General features: G+C 40.9%; 1 protein-coding gene across 7 annotated transcripts in view; it reads right to left on the bottom strand.

Annotated features, from left to right (window-relative positions):
• The window catches only part of LOC147022139 (transcription activator GLI2.L-like), a 312,620-nt gene that overhangs the window by 257,831 nt on the left and 34,789 nt on the right, over window positions 1-20,000 (bottom strand). The window contains exon 1 of one of the 7 annotated variants that reach the window (XM_085892755.1): window positions 10,370-10,692. The exons of 5 other annotated variants lie outside the window; for them this stretch is intronic. In XM_085892755.1, coding sequence (XP_085748881.1) covers window positions 10,370-10,420 — 51 coding nt within the window. In that variant the 5' untranslated portion in view covers window positions 10,421-10,692. Of the gene's footprint in view, window positions 1-1,028; window positions 1,480-10,369; window positions 10,693-20,000 lie in introns of those variants that run through there. One more of the 7 variants, XM_085892756.1, reaches the window with a different exon arrangement.

The raw sequence follows: 20,000 nt of genomic DNA, 5'->3' as shown, positions 1-20,000 counted from the left end.
TATATATATATATATATATATATATATATATATATATATATATATATATATATATATATATATATTTTTTTTTAAACCTTCAAAATTCTTCTTCTCTGAAGTGGCGAAATAGGTCGAGGCAAAACTTTACATGTACGATTGACTCTCCATGAGGAACAAAAGGTTCACACACATGACATCGTAGGTCACATGGTTTGGTGGCCATATTGGATTTACCCTAAAACCTATAAAAAAAAATCTTGAAATGTCACATAGTTTGGCAGCCATATTGGATTGAAGAAAAATATTTTAAAATGTTTTCTCTGGATCTGCTTAATCAATCGACATAAAACTTCAAAAGTATGATCTCGTAGTGTTGGGGAATATATGTTTTAAATTTCAACTTGATCAGACACATGGTCTGGCAGGCAGAATTATTTAATTTTTTGATATGGGTTCTTTTTGATTCTTTTTTTAAATAGTTTTTTTTTAATAAGGTTCACTTGGCTGTGCCTTGTTGGGTTTGAAGGTAGAGGAGAAGCAGCTGAAATGCGAATCCTATCCAGCTTCCACCTGATGACTTCATCTTTGCATTTTGCTTGTTTGGGTACCTTCTGATTTCTCCAATGCAGGACTTTACCAATTTGGTCTTCCATTTGATTTGAATTGTATTTATTTTAATCCGAATTCTAAATTCAATTGAATAATAATGAAAAACGTCATGAGTCAGGGTCAGGTGTCCAATCAAAGCGGGGTTGCATCAAAGAGGGACATCTTGGGACCCGGTCGTCCCTGCCAGCAGTTATAAAGTGGCAGTTCTAGTTATGTCTCTTATTAATTACGAAACACACCAGTACACAAACACCACACAAAACAAGTTCTGGCGAGGGTCTGCAATCTCTGATTGCTCCTTCTAGTTTTTTTTTGGAAAACTTATCTCAGCACTGAAGCAGTATACCCATCTCTGTGAATGCATATTCCCTCCTTTTCAAAAGTGAAGTTATATACAAATAAACACACAATAAACCTTCCATTTTTACTTGACGTACTTGCATACCAGGCGTCTGGAATCATCGTTGCAGAGGCCAAACGAAGACACACCATCCCTTCCCCCCATTCCAAGGCATGCAGATGCCCCCTCTTAGAACTGCTCTCCGAGAAATTGGCCTTCAAAAGGCAGCCTGGCTCCCCTGCTGTCCACTGGCCCTCCCTTCATCTCTACACAACACCCAAGCACCTCCCTGTTTTCCACGTATTCTTTGCGTGCCAGTCTCCCATTGTCCATCTCTCCATCTTCGACCCCTGTGTCTTTCCTGTTCGTTCTTTCATCACGTCTCTGGACTGCAAAACAGAGCAGCGCCACATATCCTGCACCGTGCCAGATAGTTGCCTTTCGGTAGCTGCAAAAAATCCTGCTTTTGCGATCAAAGAAGTTCTCAAAATGATCAAAGGTTAGATAACTGCACAACTGCTTGGGTTTGTTATGCGAGAACATAATAAATGGAGAAGGGTTAATGAGCTTTGCACATGTGAACTTTTTGGAGCCTTTGTTCAGTAAGCGAGGCCCTTTATGTATGATTTGTGTGAGAAGGAAAAGGTGTTAAAGTTGAGGATAATGATTTTGATGAAGGAAAGAAAAAGAGGTAGGAGAGGGAAGGAAAAAAATGGCAAGTATGGGAGTTAGAGAAGTGGGAGACAAGGGGAAAGGTTCAGAGGGGGCATGTATGGGGTAAAATAATTTGGCAGGAATGATGAGATAATATGTAGATGGAGCCAAAGTATAAAATACTGTTACCATAAAGAAAGTGTAGATACATAAATACAATTTCACTCTAGTATTTCTGTATCAATGGGCACCGTTAAATTGCACATATCATGGAGTACGGCAGTACTCCATATAGCGGGATGTAGTATAATTGTCTGTTGGTAAAAGCTATGCAATTAATTTATTTATTGGGTTTTTATTTGGTTAGGGGAATTTAGGCAGCACTGCCTTTTCATAAGTGACAAAGTTGTGCTGATCTGAATTATCCAGAAGGCATTAAGAGTCTATCAAAAATTGTGGTTGGCGACAGGCACAAAAGATAAGCCAGACTGGGCAGGATAACCCCGTCAGAATGTCTATTTGTAAGACAGCCTGATTTTCATCAACAATACTTTACCAATATCGGTATAATAGATGCTCAGTGGAAGCAGACAGCACAGTACCAGGCCGCTGTATGTAAAGCCAATAGGGTTATAGCTTGTGTCCGTCGTGGATAAATAATAAATAAATAAAAAGGTAATGCTAGCTCCGTAAAGGAATCTGGAATAGTGTATAAAATTCTGGCCACCACATCTGAGGAAGGACTTAGTTTCCATAGAGAGGGTGCAGGGTAAAGCAACGACATCAATCCCGGAGCTAGCTCGACTAACAAAGCTATGAGGAGCGACTGAAGGTGACAGGATTTTACTTTAGAAAGGAGGCGATTATGAGGGGATCTGAAAGAGATGTTTTTAAGATGACTATATTGGTTTCACCCTTAAAACAAAGGGCACATCAGTGTCTATTTCTTTTCTGCCGTGACACTCTCCGGGTTACCGGAGAACTCGCTGCGGTGCCCTGAGTTTGACATGTAACAATGGACGAGACAATGCAGATGGATACACGAGACAACACAAGACCATGAGATGAGACAAACACAGCCACCAAGCTCGGGGGAAGTTCCGTCACTTCCGGGGCACTGTGGGTACCAGTGACGCGATAATGGCGCCATATTTCTCACCACACTCAGTGGGGCATTTCCTAAAGAGGAATTTCCCTCATCCCCATGGATGTCAACCTATGCGGATTGTCCATGCTCTTATCCTTATAAATGCTGAACGTTAAGCAAGGAAGCAGCACGTACCATCTTTAAAGTCTTTGGTATGAACCGCCGACCTCCCAGACTTCGAGTGGACGTTCTCACGATTACACCACAGAGTCTGGTTTAAAATAATAACCTCTTGGATACCCTTATAGTTTCCTTATCATTTCTTACTTTCATTGCAAAGAAGATGGCTGTGACGTCAGAACATTATTAACGCTCCAGTTAAAAAAAACAAAAAAGCTTCCTCATGAGATTCTCATTAGATTGCTCACAGATCTCATGAGACATCAGAGTATTTTTCTTCCAATGGAAGGTTTTCAGTTCAACGTCCAAATATATGATATTTTACACTATAAGTGTACATGTTTCTACATTGTTGGAATACTTGTGACCAATAAAAAAAAACCGACAATCTAACATGCTTATTTAACCTCTGAACATGCTACACCCTAGCCTACCAACAGCAATGTAACAATGAACAAAGTTTCGATAAACTAATTGTTTTGTCTGGAACCATATCCAGAGATGTGGGAACTAGAATTTTAGTCTGGAAGCAAAATTTATAGGAGTCTGAACAAAAACAGAGAGGTTTCTGCTTGGAATTGGGCACCATGAGTATGATTTGTCAAAATGGAACGAGAATGTATTTGTATTAGTTTACTTTTGCATTATGTAGTCAAGTCAATGTATATTAAAAAAAATAATTAATTACGGGACATTTCAGTCCTGGGAACCTGTGGTGTACTGGATTGTGGTGTACTGGAGCCACACTACAACCATTGGTCAACTTGTACATTAATAGGTTATGCACTGGTGTGGAACCTTCTGATTGGTTGGATGATGACAAATCACAGTGTAAATTGTAAACACCTGACTGTGCTCTCATGGGGTTAAATTCCACACAATCAAGGGGTTGTATACCTGTAACATTTGCTTTTCATGCCCTTTCTCTACTATATGTCATTTCTATAAATATTTTCAAAAGTGATACTGAATGTAGTGATCCTCAAGCTCAGATAGGGCTGGCATCACACAGTAAGGATGCCCTTGCTTTAGGAAACGCAGCAGTGTATGGAGCGACAAATAATAAATTCCAGAATTGGCTGGTCAGACGACTGGAACATGTAAATATTGACATTACAAAGAGAAGATTATAAATGCACCAGTGGGGTATGCTTAAACATGGCAAGCAATTACGAACTGTGTTTCCCCATTGCCTCAAGTCGTTCACCTGCATTAATTTTTTTCATTTATTTATTTTACTTTATTTATTTCAATTTATTTATATTTTCATTTAAATATGCTTTCCAATGGTTCTGGGATTTTTTTCTCAGAGTATCGGCTTCGATGTCTGTCGGGAAGCTAAATTATCGTGCTTCCCCATTGTCTCACGTCACTCAGCTGCACTTATTTTTTCATTTATTTATTTTCATTTATTTATATTTTCATTCATGGACACTTCCTGATGGTTCTGTGATTTTTCCTGGTGTATCGGCTTCGATGTCCATCGGCCCGTGAAATTTCAGCTTTCTACGTCACCCAGAAGGTACCGAACTTTAATATCAGTCAGTTAGTGAGCCATTGAGTGAGTAGTTAGAATGAGCTATATATTTTCGATGTATGTGAAATGATGACAGGTGAGAGAAAATGCGAGATAATAAAAACAATTGATTTAAACGTTGTGGTACATTACTTCGAAATGGGAATTTTAATATTCATAATGTTATATACATAATAATGGTTGTACTTCATAGCTGAAGATGGCAGTTCACAGGAGACATGTGAACAACATGGACACGTGAATTTGTTTATTGCGTAGAATCTGCTGCCCAGACAACAACCACACTCTGGGATAGAAAGCAGTGTAACCTGGTGTTGAGGGACATATGTACATGAAGACAAGACAACTTCCACTTCAGGCAAGATTTTAAATTTGTTCAGGAAGTCAATGAGAGATCGCCTACCCTTTGCGACAGACACTGTGGGTTCCTCAACATACACCTACAACCAATTCTGGAAGCTGGGTTCTCTGGCTTAACTTCCTTCCGATGGATGGTGCAATCGTTGATGCATCCATCGCCTTGCCTGAGAAACATCAGGATGACAGTTTATAGCTGGGTCGAGAATCCATCTTAGGCTACAATGTATATGTATATATATATATATATATATATATATATATATATATATATATATATTATATCTCTCCCCCTTCTCCTTCTTTCGGCTGCTCCCGTTAGGGGTCGCCACAGCGGATCATGCGTATGATCCGCATAGTTATTTGGCACATGTTTTATGCTGGATGCCCTTCCTGACGCAACCCTGGTCGCCTCTTACGGCACAAGGATAGTATATTATATTATATATATATATATATATATATATATATATATATATATATATATATATATATATATACATATATATTAATTTATTTATTTAAGTTTCAAACATAATTTCAATATATTAGTTTTTCACATTGCCTGATCCATCTGTATGGGTTTATCTGATGTTATCTGTGCTCCACATAGTAACACAAACATTATGTTACAAACTTGGGCTACGAGGGACATTGCAATGTGCCACATGTGTCATGAACATTACTTGAGTAAAAGGCTTCCCCAGAAAGTTACTTTACTTGCCAACCACAGACAAATATGCAGAAACGCCACATTGTACGGCCACGAGAATCAAATCAACAGAAGTGAAGTAAAACAACAAGGCTTTAACCACTTAACCACAAAGCCACTCTATCAATATTAATGCCTCAACTAATTAACAATGGAATGAACACAATGCTTTGGTAATAACTACAATATGGAAGAAAATGAAACCTTGTCAAGGCTCGTGTTGGTCTGCGTCAGCAGACATTTCCAAGGTTAAGGTTTATCAACTTTTCAGTCGACAAAGGTATGCTAACAGACGTGAGAAGTAAAGTTAAGCTAACTTTTTGGGCATTTACCCTTCGTTGGAGCTAAAGGGGAGCAAGATCACTTGCTCCAATGAAGCACTATCGACTGAAACGTCAGCTTAACTTATCATCCATGGTGACTAGCTGCCTTTGTAAACTTTCATTTGATAAAAAACCTTTTGATACACCATCCATTGAGAAAATGTCAAGCCAGATGACCTGTACAATGATATTCAAATTGCCTTTATTAAAAAAAGAATAAAAGGCGTTAACACATCGTTTTCACATGGTACTCATGCTTAAGAGCTCTCCGAGAGTTTATCAGTATTCAAACAGCACTACAAACAGTTTATCAGTGCTCAAGATATGCTCTCAAAAACTTCAGAGGTCCATGACATATAAATTGGCCCTTGTTTAAATTATCATTAGAATATAACATTCGGCCATCACAGTGTCATCATTCGATGTCATTTAACCAATTCGATGAAATGAGACTGTTGTATTTTTTTAAAAAGATCATGTGTGGGATTGTGTAAGGACAATCTTTTCACAATAAAATAGGGCATTTCAGAAATATGGAGGCAGGGTCCTTCGTAGAACACGTTTTATGTATTAATATACTTGCAGGTGGGATTATGGCATACACATATATCATGTCCGAGGTGTGCCAGTTGTGTCAGAGGGCATTGGTCCCTTTTGCGCACAACACCCGATTAGAACATCCACGCCCTTCTCTTTGCTTTGAAGTTCTTTATGATACATCTTTCTGTCCACTGACTCAGTGACAGATTCATGGACTCACTCATATAAATGTTTAGTAGTTTGTACACTGACTGAACTAAAAGCCATGATTCCAGGAAAAAAGAAAAATCACAAAACTGTCCATTAATGAAAATACCCTTAAATGAAGATCAGCCGGTCGAGCATCGCTCTTGCTCGCAGACAGTCACATTACCAAAGACAATGGCATGTCATGTGATCTTAAACGAGCAGATCACTCCCCAACAGAGTGGGTGTTTCTTGGTTTTATGGCAGAATGATTCGATAAGTGTCTGTGGGCTTTTGTCATTTACAGAGGTTTACAGTATTGCAAAGTCATAACCATTCTTGTTTTCAGTGTACAGTGGGAAATAGGAAGCTGTAAAGTGTAAACAATCAAAAACAGGCATGCCTTCTTCATTACATCATCTATTGAAAGCATGCCAAATGACTGTTATACTCGACTGTAACGCACTCCATTTACCGTCTGGTCAGGAATGGAACCAAGATCAGACACGATCACTCCCTCTCGCAGCCATTACACAACCGTTATTAATGTAAATTCAATGTACCAAAAAGGAAAGGTGCTAACTTCACAGAATGACATCTCAAATTGGCTGTTAACGACATGCAATGTTGGAACACCTATAATAATATGGCAATTACCGTTTGTTTTTGACTTCGGTTTATACGTTCCACCCCAAAAAGGTCCACAGAATCAAAAACTCATGTTTGGTTTAATGAATAGATATGGCTTCACTTAACACTTAATCGTTGTTCTTTTCTTGAATAAATGTCTTGAAAGGAAGATATTAATGTTATGTGGTGCCCTTTTATGCTCGATTGGACTCACCTCCCCTCCCACCCGAAAAAACGCTTGATTGGCCCCGCCACTCCTACGACATCATCCAGCCTCAGATTCATACATGTATGGTATGATAGCATCTTCTACATAATTATTTTGACATTCGTTGTAATCTGGGGATTCTTGATCAGAAAATTATTCGTCAAATTCACTTTCTGACGAGTCTCAAGCGAATTGTGCGGACATTATCTATTGCCAATTTTCCCATCGATTACATTATCGCAGTTGATCTGGAATTTTTAGGGGCGGTACCCGATGGGTTTGCTTTTTCAACTGTAACACCTCAAAAATTATTACAATTAAAAACCACGTTCAGTTCTTTGTCTATTAGTTAAAAATTAATATGATCACATCAAAAAAAAATGTAAGATTTTTTTTCTGATTCTGTGGACCTTTAATGTTTGTCTTTGACTTAGAATCATAAACTCCCTCTCTGAATGCTGCCGAGAAACCCATTAGAGTGTAAACAATCGTTTTATTTTATAACTTTGATATTTTTTCATTAAAAATTACTATACAGTACATGTAAACTTAAATAAAGAACTCATTTTGATCACTCATTATCGATTTGCTTGGTATATTTCACTGCTTCCTGAGTGCAAGCACAATCCACTTGAGGAAATATATAAAACTCTTTCACAATCCACTTCATTAAACGTATAAAACTTATTTATTATGTCCGCACATTGGGTGCACCCCAGTGGTTGAGGCACCACTAAAGCTTCCCAGCATGTACCACACATAAATGTCAAAAGCAGTCAACATATTAATGAAAAACTAAGAAAAACAAAGAAAGCGTTTGATTGATTAGGTGAGAGCTCATTGGTTATTCCCTCCATTCACAGGTGAGAAATGTGAGTGGGTCTTCGTTTTTTCATTTGTATGTTGACTGCTTTTGACATTTACATGTGGTACATCCTTGTGAACCTATGCCTGGTGTTGGCTTAATGGTTAGGGTGGTGAGCTTTGGATCCTAGGGTCCTGAGTTCAAATCTCGCTCAGCTGTTGAATTAATACCAGGTGAGGTTAACTCGGCCTGTCATCCTTCCGAGGACGGCAAAATGAGTGCCAGCATGCTGGTAAACTGTGTCGGAGTGGCGACCCGTCCAGAATTGTGCCCAATAGCCAAGGAAACTGCTTAGGCAGCACCAACGCTCTGCACAGTGTATGGTCCCAATCTCCTCTCCTCTCCTTGGGAACCTCAGTGGTGCATGATTCTGTCTGTGCTGTCACTAATGATTTGCCAACAAGTGAAGAAATCGGTCTGACAGCTGAGTGAGTGTGCAGCATTGGTATTCTCATGTGTGTACTATTTGTGAATGCCTTTACAGCTGTGGAGGAACTCTGGGAAGGATTTGAAACAGCAAGTTGCTTACCTTGGGTCGCTTTACGCAGCTTCTGCAGCTAACAGAGCATGGGAGGAGTCGATTTATTTATATACAATATATAAAGCTCTTTCTAACCACTGAATGACTGAATGACTGACTGATTAAAGATCAGTGCCTTCTGGGTGACGTACAAAACTGAAATTTTGCGTGCCGGTGGAAGCCAGTATCCCGGAAAAAAATAATCACAGAATCATCAGACTATCGATAAATGAAAATATAAATAAATGGGAAAAAAAATAAATGAAAAAAATGTTGGTGAGTGACCCGATTCAATGGGGAAGCACGGTAATTTTGAGTGCCACCAGACCTTGAAGCCGATACACCAGGACAAATCACAGAACCATTGGAAAGGATCCGTAAATGAAAATATAAATAAATGAAGAAAAAGAAGAAAGAAAAATAAATAAAAAATGAAATGCAGGTGAGTGACCCGAAACAATGGGGAAACACGGTCCGTATGCTTACACAAAATGTAAACACACCCTGATGGCCCCTTGCAGCTAACGCCTGCAAGCATACTCCTCCGTCCCTTCACTGACTTCCCCTCTAAACTTCCCCATTTACCCATTCTTATACTCCCCATACCTTTTCACCCACTTCCTCCTCTATTTATCCACTCCTCCATCTATCTATTCACACAGTCTGCCAAATTATCTGGGTCATCCCTGAGTTTGCTTCAAATTGAGCAATTTCAGTTAATCTGTGGTGCCGTTTACTTTCATCAAGTCTATGGCTTTGTGGTGGTGGTCATGAAAATCAACATAGAGTTAAGAAATGGCAATAAAAAAACACAATACTGTAGAGCACAATATATAACTATACGAACAGGATACCTGTCTTCGACAGAATGTAGGCTTTGTTACTCACTGATTCAATCAGGCATATTTTATGTGAGAACTTCTGGGTATACTACATCCCTGGTTTGTCGTTTTATACATGTATATAGAATATAGATAAAGGAAGTAATAGTACTGTACCTGTGATGGTAGCTGATTGTTCAACTGTGCAACACTGTTGCTGGTGCTCCTGGCTCTCCTATGCTTAGGCTTCATAATGGGCCACATGGTTAGCTGTTTGAAATCTTGCTGGTGCACCTGCCTCTCCGATGCTTAGGTTTCAGCATTGGCCATATGGTCACCTGGGAAACACTCTTGCTGATCAGCTGTATGATGCTATTGCTGGTGCTCATCGCTCTCCGCGGCATGGGCTTCAGGATGGGCCACACGGTCAGCTGCTCGACACTTTTTCTGGAACTTCTGGCTCTCCACAGCTCTGATTTCATGTGTTTGCTTTGTGTTACTTGTTTTCCTGCCAATATTTTATTTCTTTGGAGGCATGTTTTTTTTTTCATCTATTGAGCAAATGTTCGTAATATTTAATTCCTGCCGACATTATCTAGAAATACGCAATTCCTGCTGACACTGTCCAGAAGTACATATTTCCTGCCGACACCGTCAGGAAGGACCCTGCATGCTTTTCAAGTTCGGCTGTAAAAGTCATGCTTGAAGCGAATGGGTTTTATACATAAAATGTTTATGTTAAGACATTATTAAAAATAAACCAACAAACAGTACTTTAATATCTTCTTATCACAAATATTACATGATAATTCACTCACTTTAATGTCTTCTTTTTGCATATGGTGGCTTGGCTGCTGGGTAGCTATCATTTTGTTGGGGCATGACTGTGCCACTGATGCTGTGCCCCTATACCAGTACACTGGTACTCATTTCACCAACCTTGGAAGGATGACAGGCTGAGTCAACTCCACCTGGTGTTAATTCAGTGGCCAATGGGGCTTGAACTCAGGACACTGAGATCTCAAGCCAGCCACCCTAATCACTAAGCCAACACCAGGCTTACTTTAATGTTAAAACATATGTTGAGCATAACCATTCCAACTTTCAAAAACATTCACTACACACCCCGATGACAACCACTAAATTTCAATTCATTCCATCCAGCAGCTTAGGAGTCCAAACAAAAGACCAGACAGACATGAGACGGACAGTATTATACAAAACTAATTTGATATATCCCAGCAGGGACCCCAAAAAAACTGTACGTAATGTGGAATGTGATTTCCATCCGTCCATACATTGGGACCATCCTCTGTACAGAGCGTTTGTGCTGCCGAAGCAGTCTCTTGGGCTATTTGGCACAACCCTGGATGGGTCGCCACTCCGACACAGGATGCTTGAATGGCTCGATCATCCCAGCAAGCTGGTCGTCATTTTGCTGACCTTGGAAGGATGACAGGCTGAGTGAACCCAACCCGGTATTAATTCAACAGCCAAGTGGGATTTGAACTCAGGACCCAAGGATCCCAAGCCTGCCACCTAACAATATGACTTCAAGACCTCAACAATCCTCCATACCCCCAATTCGCCAAAACAAATCTTATGATGGTAGCTGAAAAAAAAATGTCGCCACTTACACCAAAACAAATCTTCCCCCCTCTCCCTCCCCCCACTCTCCATTGTTCACCCTCCACCCTTTGTGAACTCACTCTTTCCTCTCCCTCCCCCCACTCTTCATTCTTCCCCCTCCACCCCCACTCTCTTCCCCCTCTCTTCTCCCCCTCTCCACCCTCCTCACTCTCTCCCACTCCCCTCTCCCTCTCTCCCCCTCCACTTTCAAAATAGTGATGAACTACCTCTCCCCTATTTCCTTTCCCCCCTGTTTATCCTCTCCCCCACCCCTCTCTCAACCCCCCCCTCTCCATCCTCTCCTCATCCCCCTCCTTTCCCCGTGGCCAAGAAGAGATTTCAAAGGTGGACTATGTAGTATGCATGCATCTCACAAAAAAAAAAGCAGCAGGGATCTGTTCATTTTTCCCCAGACTTTAAGAAACTTCATCTTTCCCCAGATTTCTCCCAATTTCATTCAGAACACCTTGAGAGGCCTCTAAAATAGCAAACACACATCAAACAGACCTTAAAAATAAACAATCCCCTAAGGGGACAGGTCAAAAATCCACACATCTATTTAATTATTTTATATGCTCTTATTTTTTGGTCTAAAAACGTCTAATTTTGTCTGATTTTCTCGGGATTTGTTTTAGTTGAGTCTTGAACTATGTCAGCGACAGTCAAAAATGATATCACCAAAAATGATATCAAAATAATAAATCGTGGGATAGCCCGAAAGGGTCTAGCTTTGTGAGGCCTCAAAGCATGGGAAATAAAAAAAAAAAAATCAAAACCTGAGACACCACAAACACGTCACTGAGCTTATTCTTCACAGGAAACACTCGTCTCTCCAAATACCCACACGTACACCCACTCACGTAACCAGAGCACTGACACAAGCAACTTGCAGTGGTTCATGTACACCAGAGGCCTGAGGAATGAAAGGGAGCAAAAAAGAAATGAGGACAATTTGATTTTGAAGCCCCTCCCTGAATGGGGCAAGTCCCTCCCTGAACACACAGACATCGGGACAGACAGACTGGCAGAGAATATACAAGTAGATTACAGTTCATCCCCAGTTTACAAACACAATGTGTTCTTGAAAATGTGTTTGTAAGCTGGATGTTCATCAACCAGAACAATAAATCCCCTTTAAATATATGTGATAAGTGATTGATTGGTTCCCAAACACAAATTAAACCCTATTTTGTTTTTTATAAATCTTTATTTAATGCACTTTTAAAATGAAAAATGAATAAATTAGAGTATATCGAATGTGTGTGTAGTATGAGAGATGACTCGGGGTAATGAGCGAGTGGGGGTTATGATGAAGCACGGTGAGCACCGCTGTCTCTCATGATGCACCTTGTGAAGAGAAGAGAAGAGAAGAGAATGGCGTGTGAAATGGTGGAAGAGTGTTGGAAAAAAGCCTGTGTGAATGAAGTGTGAATTGTGGTGTGAATGAGCAATTAACTCTCGAGGTCTGATTTCCTGCATTTAGCGCTCAATGAGGTATGTTCACAAAAGCAAAAACACCGTGTTCGTGTGAATGGATCGAACGTTCGAAAGACCAAAATATGGTTATAAAGTATAATCCTTGCATGGACGGATGTTCGGAAGCTGAGGACTGCCTATCCAGTTTTGTAGCAGAGAATTGACGTATTTTTTTTTATGACTTGTAACACCCACTCCCAGCAGGAAGCAGCGACAACAAATACCCTCTTGCACAACTGGCACCCTCGAGGTCTGTTCAATTCCCTTTAGTTATAGTTGGCACTACTTGCCGAGATTATACTGGCTCTCAGGACAAATCAAATCTTTCATATCACAAAGTATTTCTACTTCTCCCAGCAGCACCTCTGCAGTGGTCTCACATTTCCCATACTTTTATTTGGTCGACCTATTCAGAATTAAACATCTGAGCTCAGCCTCATAAATTCAGTGACACCAACTTCACATCCTTGTCTGCTAATGTTATTGTTCTACAGATGGGATACAAGTATGAGGGGGCCCATCACCCTGCTTGTAACCTTTTTAAAGTAAAAGAGACACATTTACATTGAGAATTTCCGTCATCACTTATGCCAAAACAAATGGGTCTATGCATTTATTTATTCATTTGTTTTCCCACCAGAAACATTCCCGGTTACACTCAGAGTACAACCACCAAGTTTCAGCTCATTCTGTGCAGCGGTTTAGGAGTCCATAGATGACAGACAGACAGACAGGCATAACTGGCTAGCTTTTTTATAATAGATCAAATGCTTATTACACTGGGATTGAACTAAAATACAGTCTGCTGGTTGTATCATTACTGAGGGGTGGTTGTGCCACAGAGTAAGTACTCCTGCACATTTGGGCAGGAATTTGGAATGTGGTCACAATGTCGGTGACAATTAGCTTCTTCTCTCAAAAGGCACTGTGGGATTGTTAACAACCCCTAGATAACGCCAGCAGACGGGATACACGCTTAACATCCAACCAAGGGACGGTGCACAATGTGATGCAACACCCTGTCTACAAAGCACCAATTATCCATCAGTTTATAGCTGAGAATCAAACCCAGACCAGACGGATCAACAGCAAGTGTGTGTGCTCCCTCTACCCCATCCTGTCGGACTATCTTTAAATGATGCCTCGTGCGTAATAAAATAAAAAAAAACTTGTATTCTCAGCTTAATATTTCCAAGAAATTCTCTCATTTATCATTTCCCGATTTTATATTTTTTGCTTTAACCAAGACAAATCTCAATTACACCAGCGATGGTCTAAGGTTAATGTGAAGCCATAAAACTGTCTGCTATAGAATCTGCAGGGGGTCAATCCCCCGGGAGGCAAATGAGCAAACCAGCTGGGAGCTGTAAAATATAAAAGAACATAAACATGAAACAACCGCCATTTCCTTTCATTGGATAGAAAAATCATGGATTTAAGTACTTGAATATGGCTGCAAGATTCACCACACATTCAGCCATGTTGTAACAACACCATGTACTCAAGGAGTAAAAAAAAAGAGAAAAGAAAAAAAAAGCCACGGTCTTTTAGATCTCACACCAAACATCCATTCGACTGAAAATGAAAAATCAAAAGCTCTGGATTGCCAACTCATGATTTGAGTTGAGATCGTTCTCCATGGAAACGGATAGGCCATGGTGGGCAAAGGTGGCAAATGCCCTCTTGCACAACTGGCACCATCTGGGTTTGTTCAATTCCCTATATTTATAGTTGGCACCACTTGCCAAGATTATACTGGCTATCAGGACGAATCGAATCATTATTTTCACAAAGTATTTCTACTTCTACCAACAGCACGTCTCCAGTGGTCTGACATGTCCCATACTTTCATTCGGTCATCCTATTCAGAATTCCCATCTGAGCTCAGCCTCATAAATTCAGTGACACCAACTTCACATCGTTGTCTGCGAATGTTATTGTTCTACAGATGGAACACAAGTATGAGGGGCATCCCAAAGGTCCCGTCACCCTGCTTTTTAACCTTTCCGAAGTATAAGGTCTGGGACTCCAGGTGATCACAAAATCCCCTATAACGTCTGCTACATATCTGGTTTCTCACACTATTTGTTTCGTTTCTGGAATTAAAATCATCGCATCTCGTACCCAAGGACGTAACTGAGGCAGAAAGTTACAGCAAGGAAAACATCAAAATGCTTGTGAAATCCATGGCGATGCAAACGTGCACTCAAAATCCACCGATAAATATTCGAAAGATGATGAAACACAATCAACAAGCTTAGGTGAAGACACTTTGCATCCCCTGAAGAGGTTAACACAGCCATGCCCACTATGTGAAGGATACCACAGAAGGAAGGAATCTACACTGGGATGAAAAGGTTGGTTGATTGCTGGACCAAGGCCATTGAAGAATATCTGAATCATGTTAGACGAATAAAGTTTGTCTCTAGCAAAAGATATACAAATGAGATTGACCCTCTTACAAGGCCCCACCCTGATAAGCCTTAATGATAGTGAACAAGTTAATAATGTGTTGTTTTGATGGTGATCGAGTTCCCATTCTAGACCAGGCCTAACCATCTGAGGCAGCCTCCAGCAGACTCTTTTCCATAGTCATCACCAAAAAAAATAAAAAAACAATCCAACACACTACAAGTCCAAACAAGACTATATTTACCAAAACTACCTCCACTCATGTTTCTCCTTTGCTATTCTTTCATTTAGTTCAACAGTCGTTGTTTGGGTGTTTAACAGCTACAAGTGGAGTAAACATAACCAAAGCAATTTCATGCTTTTGGGTGATAGTGGCAACATTTTGCTGCCATAAAGAAGCTGCCAAAGCTCGCAGCAAGTGCCAATAACCAAGAGGATGATCCTTTGTTTGGCTCACCGCCCCCTCTCCATCACCGTGTTTACACTGAGGTTCAAGGAGTAGGTGAGGGGGCAGCATGGTCTATATTGGCATTCATCAAGAAGAAACTGCTTTCTAAAGTGAAACTCAACTTAAACAGTCTACAATATAACAAACTGGAAGAGAGCAGCAAGCAACTGCCAAAAGTCATATCACTTGGCTGCACACCAAACAACACAGAAAGGGATCGGAAAGGGCAGAGATGAAACAGGTTGGATACAGAGACAAAGGTTTATAGTGAAACCACATGGATATTTTACATACAAACGGCACCTGACATGGTAAGTGCTCGAAGATAAATGACATAAACCTGTGCAATCTATATATAATGGAGCCTGTGTATGTATGTATGTATGTATGTATGTATGTATGTATGTATGTATGTATGTATGGTCTAATTCTCCAAAAGAATTTGACCGAGGAAGCTGAAACTTTTGGGAATTAATGAGGGCAACCTGAAGTTGTGCATGTGAAAGTTTCGTTTGATTCCATCAAGTTTTGAGAAAAAAAAAAAAAAACTTCACCCATCTTGGCATTTCCTTCTTTTGGAGGGAGGGTAGTTGTATTGGGTGAAATTGGAATTATCCCAGGTATACAACCACAATGTATGATCAATGCACATAAGCAGTACACATGTTTTCGGTTCAAATACGTAACCCTGGTTAATATTATTTTTGGGAGTGATCGAGGCAGCGGTCTGTTGCCGATACACCACTCAAATAAAGAGTATGTGTTCGAAGAACTTGTAGCATGCTTGAAACAACATAGTCTGTAGAGTGGGTACCGTGCTATGGTATTAATAATCATGAAGATAATAAATAACATGACTGCCCTGGTGGCTTTCGTAGGGAGTGGGTGCTTCACGTCAGTATAATTCAGGGATTTCCAAATCAACGAAGGTGGTTACAAGCCACAATAGATAATCCTATATTTTTACTTTCAACAACAATGTGATAATAACGGAAATGAATAAGATACCTGACTCATTCTCATTAATGAAAGAAAAGGGGTGCAAAAGGGATGCCACAACGCATTAAAGCATAGTTGGTGTAGTGCCGTTGCCACCGAGCTCGAGATGATTAGTCAAAGCTCGATTACTTCAAGAAATAAAGCTCCCACACAATCTCTTGAAAAGAGTAGGGCATTATGTGTTGGTACCCTGACGTAACTCCCTGACAAGAATAAGTAACTCATGAGAAGGTGGGTTATTAGTGGTAAGAATGGGTTAAGAACACATAGAAGATAAATAAGTAAACAAATTCAGCGAATGCCATATGTGTATGGCATGGCATTGATGGGCCAAATAGCGTCCTCTTGTGTTTAACTTCCCTTGTTAATCCTTACAATAAGGATTTGAGAATAAACTGCCATGGTTCATGCTCTGCCATTTCTCAGTGATTTGTCATTGCATTCATAGCAGTTCATCAGGGGAGGATGTGTAAGCTTAATTTGTTCATGGTGCTGGTGTTAGCTTGCCCAATCTTCGTGAAGGACATCGAGGGATCTATAACATCCACCAACTTATGCTGGCAGGCAGGACTCCCAGTTAAACGACCATCTGAGGGATAGCACACACATTCATGAATCGCCCTGCGTGTCAAACATTAGTACGACAGTTTATAGTAGTCAGGTTGTGATTCAAACCCAGGCAAGACAGATCATAGGCAAGTGTGCCTACCTCGAGGCTGTCCTGCCAGCTTCAATACATGCACAAACACACACGTATATGTATATATATATATATATATATATATATATATATATATATATATATATATATATATATATATATATATACATACATATATACAAAGGACAATCATCAGCAGAGGGTTGGAAATGCCTCAGCAGTCTCCTTGGCTATTTGACACAATACTGGACGGGTGGCCACTCCCACACAGTATACCAGCATGCTGGCACATATTTTGCCGACTGAGGAAGGATGACAGGCAGAATCAGCCCTACCTGGTATTAATTCAACAGCCGAGTGGGATTTGAACTCAGGATCCGAGGATTCCAAGCCCACCACCCGAACCATGAAGCCAACACCAGGCATATCTGCATGTGTGTATGTATGCATGTATGTATGTATGTATGTATGTATGTATGTATGTATGTATATATATATATATGTATATATATATATATATATATATATATATATATATATATATATATTGTTGTGGGCCGGGGGTCGGTGGCGAGAATGACCAGTAGGTGGGGAAAGCTTGCGCCATCTCCCACCAAACTCCCGGGAATTGTAGGCCATCACTCGGATAACTCTGCGAGCCGGCGGGTCGTCTAACCGACCGTGTACGCCAATATCTCAACCGCCTAGCATAGGGTCTATTTGTCTATAACCAATTAACCTAATTAACTACGCGATTTCGACTACCGGGGAAACAACGCCCTCGACACATCTTACTCGAACCGGGTCACTCTATCGACTGCGGTAGAGTTCCAACGACCGACTACCAACTCTGTTTGGGTGCAGCCGAGCAGAAACTGCCAAAGCCGTGCAGGCTGGAATGAACGGATTATCGGGGATAAAACTCTGCCTAAACTCAGATCCGAACCATGCTGGACCAACTCAAGAAGGGATGGAAACGAACTGGGAACATTTCTAACAAGTTTTATTTACAGAAAATGAAGACATAGAGCAAGACATAACGTGAATATGCAAGAAGTATTTATAATGATCCAAAAACACTTATTCAGTTCTACTTAAAGACAGGCCCACATGCAGACACACATACAAAATGAAAAGAAACCCAGTCTTTATTGGACCCTCGCAGCCGTGGAGATAGACAAGCTGGGGGCCAGAGTTCGGTGGTGAACCTAACAGTCGGAGGAAGGGCATGCTCCGTGATGTGGCACATGACAATGGTCGCTGGTTTGGTCCCCAGTCACACGTGTGGGACTCGAGTTTCGTGGTGGAGCTCAGGTGGTGAATGGCCGGGGTCCATGGAGGGGGGTCGGGGTCTCTCTTCCCTTCCTCGTAGAGGACCAGCAGAGACACGTTCGCCGCCTCGACGCCCAACAAAAACTCTTCAAAAGAACTTTTAAAAGACTCTCCAAGACCCAAAAAAGACTCTCCAAGAACTCAAAAAGACCACCTCTCTCAGAGAGTGCTTGGGAATTTCTGGACCTCCCTCAGCAGGTAGGGGCCTTGGTGAACACACCTCGCTGTCCACCTCTGATTGGACAGGTCCTACGGCCCATCTTTCCGGGGTGGGGCCTTGGCACCTGCCGGGAAACCCCAGCCACTGGTCCATGTGGGCCCACACTCGACGAGTAACAGTATAAACACTGCAACAGCCCCTGCCGGGAAACCCAAGCCAGTCTTCCACGTGGGTTCATACTTGACGAGTAAGGCCTAAGTCACATTTGCTCGACGGCGAGGATATGGTGGCCGTACGCCCTCTGAATTGACAGAAACATGCGGCGGCCGCAGAGTTTCTGCGGTGGCCTCAGGGTGGCCCTATGCCGTTTGGCTATATTTTACAGGCCGTAGGGGTCGCCGTGGAATTATAGCGCAGAGTTATAACTTTTTTCATTTCTACATTCGCCGTAGCAATTCGACAAGCCGAAACAAAAGAACTGTTAAAAAAAAAGAAAAAAAGAACCTACTTGTTACCGTCCATCGAGCCACACGTTCGCCTTAGGGCCCCCCTGCGGTCGCCTTGCAGGCACCTTGCGTCTGCCTTGAAAATTATATGGCAGCTGCAGGAATGGCCTAAGGTCACCATACAACATCAAATCAAAGACCGTACGACACCCCCACGTTTTCGGTCTCCACAATTTATAAATACGCCGAGCGGCTTCCCGAAAAATAAAAACATATGTGACTGCTACATTGTGTGACCGTGGAAATTCTGCGGCCGCCCTATAATTGCTAATGGCCATAGATTTTGTAGACCCCACGGCCACCGTGGCAAATGTGACTTAGGCCTAACAGTATCATTGTTGCACATGTGTGTGTGTGTATATATAAATATATATATATATATATATATATATATATATATATATATCTGTATGTAGATGTATATGTACATATATATTGGGTTGTCCATTAGGTCGGAAAAATTTTTTTTTGAAATTTGTTTTAACTTTATTATCAGTTTTTCCGTCGATATGTTTGTGTCTGTCTGTCTGTCTGTTCGGTCCAGTGCTCCGTTAATACAATGGCGATTTCGATGAAACTTGGTTGGTAGGTTCACACCATAACATAGTTGTGTGCAAATGAGAACCATTGCTATGGATACCACCGTTGCCAAGCAACGGGATTTTGAAATTTTTGAAAAATCATAAAAAATTATTTTTTTCGAAAATCAAAAATCGGGCCACGAGTGACAGTGGGCAGTACATTCAGCCATATTGTCTAAAATTTCCAGCCGGATCCTATGAAAACTGTCGGAGAAGATAGACTTTGAATGAACCCTGGTCGAAAA

The sequence above is a fragment of the Eptatretus burgeri genome, chromosome 8 (assembly GCF_056783735.1).
Source record: "Eptatretus burgeri isolate ZD-2024b chromosome 8, Ebu_testis_v1, whole genome shotgun sequence".
Lineage (NCBI taxonomy): Eukaryota > Metazoa > Chordata > Myxini > Myxiniformes > Myxinidae > Eptatretus > Eptatretus burgeri.
The sequence above is the reverse complement of the archived record's forward strand: the minus strand, read 5'-3'. Positions and strand labels throughout refer to the sequence as shown.